Source organism: Diachasmimorpha longicaudata, chromosome 4 (genome assembly GCF_034640455.1).
Source record: "Diachasmimorpha longicaudata isolate KC_UGA_2023 chromosome 4, iyDiaLong2, whole genome shotgun sequence".
NCBI lineage: Eukaryota > Metazoa > Arthropoda > Insecta > Hymenoptera > Braconidae > Diachasmimorpha > Diachasmimorpha longicaudata.
Window position 1 is genome coordinate 3752507 of NC_087228.1, and position 9817 is coordinate 3762323.

Below are 9817 nucleotides of genomic sequence, written 5' to 3' on the forward strand. Positions count from 1 at the left end.
AATGAATGTACAAACGACAGGGAAAGCAATTCGTGATGTACAAACGATTCTCTATCGATTTCACTGGTTATGAACTCTAACCAAGCAATTTTTGATTCCGTTCCGGCCAGCATCATGGCAAGATTTATTTAATTAATATTAATTAATGGGTGAATGTACAAACAAAACTTTTGCTGGTACAATCATGTACTAACGATGTATAATCGAGTATATAATGTCGTTTTTGCAATTAGTGACCCGTGTCGGCTAAGTACCTGGGGGTATCCAGCAGGAGTTTTAGTGGGCTGGTTTCTACGCACAAGGATTGCGCGCGCAACTAACAGACGGGTGGGGGTGTAGGACCCAACCCTTAGATTTAATTATTATTTTTAAGTCAGTCCTAATGTGGTAGTGGTTTCCACAACTTAGAGCTTCTCTCTTCAGCTTATTTAGTTTTACGGAATCTTATACTTAAAGTTTTCTTAAAGTTTCAAGAGAACTTTAAATAAAGTAAAGTGTGCTCTCCTACGAGCTTGGATTATCGATTTATTTGTAACTAAAACCTGAACCCTGCCATCCGGAGAGTGGACGAGTGAACTTCGATGGAGTCCTCTTTAGAGGTTTAGCGGCTGACGAATCTATGATTTTTTTAATCTTGACGCTCAATCTGGCAAGAGGCGCCACTATCCTCCTGGTAACTCAGGTAGGACATAACAGTGGACAAGTGGGATGTCCTGAGCTTGATAGCCAGTAGATGTCACTATACATCATTAATCTTAGTCCGCGAAATTTAGATTAATCTTAATTTTTATATTTTAATCAGTGTCGAAATACGCAGAAAAAGTAGATATAATGGACAGTGAACAATGAAAACAACACCACCAGTGTGGGAAAAATCGTTACGCACAAATCTCAACATTTTGAGTTTAACTTTCTCATTTATTTACCCGTAAAATTCGTTGGATAAACATTTTCTCCAAACCTGAAACTTGAGAAGGAAATCATAAATCTTCGAATCAATACAGTCTAGGTCGTAATGCACCAGTTCTGTTTTTGCTCATGTTTTGATTCAACACGTGTGAGGTCTTCTTTGTCCATTGTATCGAAAGCTGAGGGCCTGAGTCCCTTGATAGAGAAAACGCGATGTCACGCGTTTTTCTTTTCACCGCTTTCCTCATTCTACCCCTCTTCCCTTTTTCTTGACCAAGTTGCGTGCGCAACATTTAGACTAGTGGGGGTTGTAGGACCCAAACCTTGGAAAATTAGTTAAGTTTAGTTCAGTTCGATTTTAACTTGTTTCATTGCCGCTTCTCTCTTCAAATAGTTAATCGCCACATTTCAGTCTAGTTTTGGATGTTAGTTTCTCTCAATGTGTATTAATCTTTTGAGACTCAATTTAAAATTTGAAAGTTATTGAATAAAGTGTGTGTTACGTGCTGTCCTAACCACTGCTGTTTGGATTGATTTTATTTACACCACCTAAATCCAACTATTTTATTTCAACGAGTTGACATCGATGGAGTCCTGATTAGAGGTTTAGCGGCTAACGAACTCCACGTTTTTAAAACTTGGCGCAAATATTCGTTAATGGCGCCACCGTCCTACTAGTGACTTGATAGGACATAACACAAGGTAGAGATTCATAGTTTTTTCTCTTGTTACGTACCGAGCCGGCTGATCTGGGGAAAAATAGGCGGCAGGTAAGTCGTCCGTGGGGTGCTGAACCACCCTGCTGTACAAGTGCGGGAGGGTTTGAATTGAATCACTGATCACGTTTTACACAGTTGAATTTATTGAACTTTGGACTTGGGAAGGTTCTCCAAGAAAATCTTTAGTTGGTGTTCATTCCAATACAACATTGACTCTACTACTTTTCTTACAAGTCTTAGACCAATCTTAGCCTAGCTTATTCTACAACATATCAGGGAGAAAAACTAGGGGGCCAATCAGCCACAGCGTTTTAGTTAGGGGATTGGACTTTTCACCCCCACTTGGAAATTTTCAACACAAACCTTCTCTTTGGGCCAGGAAGAAAGAGCAGTTCATATGTGCAAAAACTGAGAGAGAAAGAGGGAGAGAGAGAGACCAACTTTTATGTTTCTACCGAGGGCCTTTTCCCGGAAGGCTTTTTACGACTTGTTCAGTTTGCAGGGTGTTTAAAGTAGACATGAAAAAACGCCCCCCACCTTAACGACAAGTGATCGATGAATTTCGGACACTTCCGGAGTTCATCGGGTCCCTGGTCATCCGCCTCGGTAACGGACTTGGGACCCCCCTCCCCTAGTCAGTTACTCACCGTATATCCAACGTGTCAGTCAACCTATTTTTGATATTTGCTTTCCTCAACGACGCTCAACGTACTTTTTTGCAATTCAACAATCAACGATTTCACACGAGTGAAAATCAACAATTCTATACATTTTTGTATTGCATTTACAACAGATGACAATAAATCGCGAAGGTTTTACATCCTAGTGCTTTAGTGTTATTCAGTCATCCTCACGACACTAATCCCAATTTTCCGACGCCCGACCACCCAAAAATCACGTTCCTCAACTAAACATTGGTCCTTCGAGCCGGATGGTGCGCGAAAAAACAGTGAAAATTGTGAAAGTGTCGTGAAAATTCAACGATATACTAAAAAGGACGCCAAGTCCTATAGTAAAATCAACTACCCGTGGAATATTCTAGAACATTCCAACGATAAACCCAACAACATTCCAACGATAAACCCAACGTGAGAACAATAAGAATTTATTGCCCTCGACCCTTTGTATTGAGTTTGTTTACATTTCATCGGGTCTCAAATTTCTCTGACCGAGCGTGTGACCATTCGGGAGTGCTCGGCCCACTTCGCTCAACGTCGTCAGTAGTTCCCAACCTATTGGAACTGTGCCCAACGAGTGAGGTCGCACTCAACTCAACGCCAACTCAACGGTCGATAATACTCAACGGTCGGTAAAGTAGTTATATCTCAGTTACCAACATGGCAGATGATGGAGAGTATAAGTCAACGGAACATATCGAAACCAACGTCGAGGTCAACCCAGTACCTCCAATCATCAGCAACGCTCCGGAAACGCAAGCTTGAAAAACACAGGAGCATGAAGACTCGGCAAATGCTGTCGAAACTCTCCCTCCAATCAACCCCTCAACAATTAAAACGAGGAAATCAGAAATTACAACGATGCCATCAACCATAAGCACACCAACGCAGCTCTCAACAGGAACAACCAACCAATTAGAGTTTCTACAGGACAGAATTAGAGAATTCAACGCAATCAACGAAGAACTGAGTGAATTAAGAGCCTCAGATACAACGCTGGAAGAACTCAACGGCCAAGAGGAGTATCTAAAGGACGCCTGGATCGAATTTGCTGATCGATCACAGGCATTGATTGCAACTCTACCCGCAGATCACAGCTATATGACGGGAAAAGTATTTCTCAAAACAGGAGAATTGAAACGTCAGACGCTGAAGAGGATTTGGAAACTCAAAGGGGAAGTATCAACGAAGGAGAAATTATCTGCTGGGAGAACAACAAATAGTCAACTTAAACGAATCGACCTCCCAACATTTCAAGGTAGATTTTCTCAATGGAAAGAATTTTCTGATCTTTTCCAGAATCTGGTTGGAAGAAAGCCAGACGTGTCGCCTGCAGAAAAGCTGGTGAGGCTGAAGGAGGCTCTTAAGGGACCTCCAGCTGAGCTCATCTCATCCTTTACCGCTACGGACGTCAACTATGAGAAGGCATGGGACAAACTTCAACGACATTACGAAAATCCACGTCTCATCGCCGGACACTTATTCAACAGGGTGGTTAACTTGCGACCAATGGCTAAGGGAGATGCCAAGGCCATGATCGACAACGCTCATATTGCTCGTGAGACGGTGGATCAGCTGATAAGCACCGCCGGGATTTCCAAAGAAGATCTGGGCGAGCAATTCGTATTTCACTTGCTCAAACGTTCCATGGAGGCTGACATACGCACCACATGGGAACAGAAGCTGGGAACTTCAACGAATTTCGTACCTCTGCAGGAGTTAGTCAACTTCCTGGAGTCAACAGCAAGAGGCATGACTCCAGATGATCAACATGACTCAACAATTCCTCACAGGCCTAAGGAAAAACCTCAACGCGCAACACCAACTAGTGCACGTGTTTATCATGCCGCCGAAGCAACAATTCAACGTAAGGAACCTCAGCATATTAAGCCTGCTGATTGCTGTGGGTACTGCAACGCCAAGCACTTCATTGAAAAGTGTCCAGTATTCCTCAACCTCCCACCGCAGAAAAAACTGGAGCATCTCTCAACAACACGGCTATGCTACAACTGCTTCGGCACACACCTGGTGTCGAAATGCAAGTGCACTAAATCTTGCATGAAATGTCAACACAGGCATCACACGTTGTTGCACATGGACCCAACAGACAGAGAGAGACCATCGACATCAGCAATCAACAGCAGTCCAGAGCAACAACCAACGAGGGAGGAATCAGGTTTGAGTGTTTGATTTATTATAACTTCATTCATCACTCAGATCATTGATCCTCACTCGTTTTCAACAGGTCGTCCAACATCAACTCAGTCAACTAGATCCAACGAGAAATCAACAGATTCAACGACTGACAAGGGGATTTACGCCCCCCGAAGTCAAGTCGAAGAATCGACTCAACGGAATTCGAGCAACGTAGAGGACACTAAGTTCTCCCACAAATCAACGGATCAACGATTAGTGCTCTTGGCTACGGCTAACGCCAGGGCATTCTCCAATAGCGGGTTCTACACCATCGCAAGAATCCTCATCGACCAAGGCTCAGAGCTTTCATTTATTTCGGAAAGCCTGGTTCATCAACTTCAACTACAACGACGACATTCAACGATCGAACTCATCGGAATTGGTGGAAAACACGCACGTTCAACGAGAGGGATTGTGGCAGTCACGCTCCAATCAACGAAACAGCCATTTCAACAAGTTGAGATCAACGCCCACATCCTACAAAAGCTAACCTCACGGTTATCAACGTTCTCATGCTCATCTGCATCAATCGGACCACTGCAGCAGCTTCAACTGGCAGATGAGAAATACTCAACACCTGGACCTATCAACATAATTATCGGAGCTGACAACTACGGGAAAATCATCGGCAACGGGATTAAAAAATCCAACGATGATCAATTAGTTGGCCAACTAACAACATTCGGATGGATCCTATCCGGTCCATTATGCAACACAAAGTATTCAACGAGGACCTCCTTACCCGCGGCAAGGGGATCTTCTAACGAACATTTAACGGAGCTTCTACAAAGATTCTGGGTCCAGGAAGAACCACCAATCTCAACAAATACAACCAACGAGCTCACACCAGACGAACTAGAGTGTGAAGAACACTTTCAACGCACTCATCAACGAAACACGTCAGGGCGCTACATTGTGCGATTGCCACTTCGCACATCAACAGCAGCGCTCGGAGAATCGAAGAGTAAAGCGCTTCGTCAACTCCAGTCGGTGAAACGAAGATTAAGCGCTAATCCTGACTACAGCAAACTCTACTATGACTTTATCAACGAATACGAAGCACTTGATCACATGTGACGTATACAACAAACATCAGAACCAGCAACAAATTACTACCTGCCACATGATGGGGTTCTGAGAGAAGATTCGCTAACCACGAAGCTTCGAGTAGTCTTCAACGGCTCCAACAAGACATCAACGGGTATCTCACTCAACGACATCCTCCACGCGGGCGGAAAGCTCCAAGTGGATGCAATGGATGTACTCACATGGTTAAGACGACATCGACTCGTCTTCGGCACCGACATCGTTAAGATGTTTCGACAAATCAACGTACACCATGACGATTGGAATCTTCAACGCATTCTTTGGATAGACGAAAATCAACAACTTGTGACATATCAACTGACAACGGTCACATATGGACAGAAATGCTCTCCATGGCTCTCTTTGAGAGTTCTTCAACAACTCGTCAACGATGAAGGTCAACGATTTCCTGCAGCAGTGCTACCGTTAACTAAAGGCCGTTATGTCGACGACATTTACGGTGGAGCGGACTCTGAGGAAGAATTCAAAGAAATAGCAACTCAACTTCAACAGATCTGCCAGGCAGGCGGATTTCCACTTCAAAAATGGACCAGCAATCACCCAGAGATACTCAATCAACTCAACTTGTCAACGGGACCGGCAGGTACAGTGCAATTCGAGGAAGCAGTCATCAAAACGCTCGGATTGTGCTGGCATCCAGCAACAGATTTATTTCAATATAAATCGAGAATATTCAACTCAACGAGCTTCACCAAGAGGGTACTGCTATCGGAAATACCTGAAATTGTCGATCCTCTTGGATTCATCGCACCAGTCATTGTTGGAGGAAAAATATTCATCCAAGAACTATGGCTGCTCAAACTTAATTGGGATGATCAAGTTCCATTCGACTATGTTCGAAGGTGGAAAGAGTTCAGGGAGGAACTCGCACAACTAAATCAACTTTCCATCCCAAGATGGCTAAATCTATCGCCAACTATCATCAACGTACAAATACATGGATTTGCCGACGCATCAACAGCTGCCATAGGAGCAGTCGTTTATCTACGAGTTCAACGAGACAACGAAACACGAACAATCAGCTTGGTGTGTGCAAAAACAAGAGTTGTACCACTGAAAAAGCTGACGATTCCACGTCTAGAGCTAACCGTGGCCCTTCTGCTAACAAAAATTGTGAGCTGGGCACAACAAACATTGGAAGTCAACGCAGAAACGTACCTCTGGTCTGATTCGTCTGTAGCTTTGGCATGGATCAACAGCCATCCATCGAGATGGAAGGAATTCGTTAACAATAGAGTAACGAAAATCCAGGAAGCATTACCAACAGCCGTATGGAGACATGTCGGTGGGATTTACAACTCTGCTGACTGCGCTTCACGTGGCATCTCACCGAGTCAACTCAACGAACATCACCTTTGGTGGAAAGGTCCTGACTGGCTAGCAAAACCGCCGTCAGCCTGGCCACAAAATACAACCAGTTCTCCAACGGAGGTGTCTCTTGAAGAGAGACCAGCAACAGCTCACCCAGTAGCTGCTGAAGCTAGGCAGCATCCACTGGCAGAGTTCCTCTACAGATATTCTACTTTATCCAAAGTATTACAAGTCACCGCAACGATGAATCAAGCCATACAACGACTTCGAAGACAACCAACGCCCGAATCACCAGTATTAACAACGATAGAACTCAACGAAGCGAGGACATTCTGGGTTAAGGTAACACAAACCCAATACTTTGAATCTGTGTTTCAGAACCTCAACAGAGACAGCCAACTACCTCGCCAACATCCATTGGCCAAGCTCACACCGAGAATTGATGATCAAGGAATTCTCAGGCTTGGTGGACGACTAAAGAACTCATTGCTTGATCCAGACGAGACTCACCCAATTATCTTACCACGACAATCTCGCCTGACAACGCTCATCATCAACGAGGCTCACCAGAAAACACTCCACGGGGGAGTTCAACTCACCATGGCTCATATCAGACAACGAAACTGGATCGTTGGTGGCAGAAAATCAGTCCATGCATTAATTCTGCGCTGTACTGTCTGCACCAGATTCAGGGCAACACGAGCCCAACAGTTAATGGGTCAACTTCCAACATCTAGGGCAACGCCTTCAAGACCATTCCTGCATACTGGAGTAGACTATGCAGGGCCATTTCCAATCTTCAAGTGGAGACCAACGAACGCGCAACCATCATCAGTTCATATAGCTGTTTTTGTGTGTTTCACAACCTCAGCGGTTCACCTTGAACTAGTCACCAGACAAACAACGGATGCATTTATCGCAGCATACAAACGATTTACTGGAAGGCGAGGCATTCCAGCTGTTCTGTACAGTGACAATGCAACGACATTTGAAGGAGCAGCCAACGAACTCAACAGACTCAACAACCAACAATCTCCAGAAAATCGACAAATTAAAGCTGCTCTTGCCTTCAACGGAACCCAGTGGCAATTCATCCCACCAAATGCCCCTCACTTCGGAGGCAAGTGGGAGGCCGCTGTCAAGTCAACGAAGTATCATCTACGACGAGTATTGGGAACAACAACGTTAACATACGAAGAGCTCAACACGATCCTGGTACAAATCGAGGCCTATCTCAATTCACGGCCTATTGTCCCGATGAGGGATGATCCAGATGACCTTCAGGCTCTCACACCAAGGCATTTCCTCATCGGAGAACCTCTTCAACTACTCCCGGAGCCATCTCAACTCAACACAAATATCAACAAAATCACACGATGGAATCTGGTGACCCAGAAAATACAACAATTCTGGTCGAGATGGTCCAGGGAGTGTCTTCAACGTTACCACTCCATATACAAGTGGAATCAACAGCAACGTAACATCAAGGTGGGAGACATGGTCCTGATGACCAATGATGATCTCCCTCCAGCACGTTGGCCACTGGCACGAGTCATTGTGGTAAGGCCAGGGGCTGATGGACTAGTGAGAGTCGCAGAACTGCTCACAGCAACCGCAGAGATCCCAACGAATCCAGATGGATCACCATCAACGCAGAACATTCGGGTGCAACGACATCAATACACCCGACCAATAGCAAAACTTTGCTTGCTACCAACGAACCCAACACCAGCAGACCAACAAGATGACAACTAGAGACTACCATCAACAGAGAATTCATCATGCTTGATGAATGCGGGCGGGATGTTTAAAGTAGACATGAAAAAACGCCCCCCACCTTAACGACAAGTGATCGATGAATTTCGGACACTTCCGGAGTTCATCGGGTCACTGGTCATCCGCCTCGGTAACGGACTTGAGACCCCCCCCCCCCCAAGTCAGTTACTCACCGTATAACCAACGTGTCAGTCAACCTATTTTGGATATTTTCTTTCCTCAACGACGCTCAACGTACTTTTTTGCAATTCAACAATCAACGATTTCACACGGGTGAAAATCAACAATTCTATACATTTTTGTATTGCATTTACAACAGATGACAATAAATCGCGAAGGTTTTACATCCTAGTGTTTTAGTGTTATTCAGTCATCCTCACGACACTAATCCCAATTTTCCGACGCCCGACCACCCAAAAATCACGTTCCTCAACTAAACACAGGATTTCCATTGACCATTGAGTTTCACGAATGTATAAAAACATGGGAAAGTAGTTCCCCAAAGATTTTACAGTGTAGGCTTACCATTAGTCACGATATTCTGAAATTTCTCGTAAATTATTACTTTTTCCCCGTTTTGCTGGAATTTACTCTTTCTATTTTTCTCTCCTCCCATACATGTCCAGCATTCCATCTACTTTCATTCTATTTGAGTATTTCTCCCAACTATTGTTATTTAATTGTCCATTATTCAAATAATATTTAATTTGAGCCTTACGCGCCCAAATATAGAAAAAGAATGGAGGAATCTGGGGAATTCTAGTCGCAACTGGCTCATTCTGCGACATCTTTCCCGTTATTTAAAAAAGGGGTTTTTGTAAACATCCTTTCTGCCTATTATACATTTTCTTATCTCATAAACAGAAATGATTTTGGCTAATAATCAAGTCAATGTAAATTTGAGTTTCTTAGACACTATCTTCATTGGTTTCTGGACGTATAAAAGCTAATTTAAGTTTATTTGTATGAACTATCTTTCTTTTTGTGTCATTAATGGCAAGTTCGGCATTTAGTTGCTCATGCGGACGAATGGGGAACTTGCATGATTTTTTTTAATTTTGTTTTTACATAGTTAATGGTCCTAATAATGGATTGTTCATGAAAAAACATTTCAAAAATCTA

At 43.7% G+C, this 9817-nt stretch overlaps 1 protein-coding gene across 1 annotated transcript; it reads left to right on the plus strand.

Annotated features, from left to right (window-relative positions):
- Positions 1-2965: 2965 nt before the first annotated feature.
- On the plus strand, positions 2966-8674 carry LOC135161810 (uncharacterized). Its single transcript, XM_064119734.1, has 4 exons — positions 2966-3028; positions 3080-4481; positions 4551-5525; positions 5598-8674. Exons 1-4 carry the CDS (start codon positions 2966-2968, stop codon positions 8672-8674), a joined length of 5517 nt encoding a protein of 1838 aa, XP_063975804.1.
- The last annotated feature ends 1143 nt before the right edge of the window (positions 8675-9817 follow it).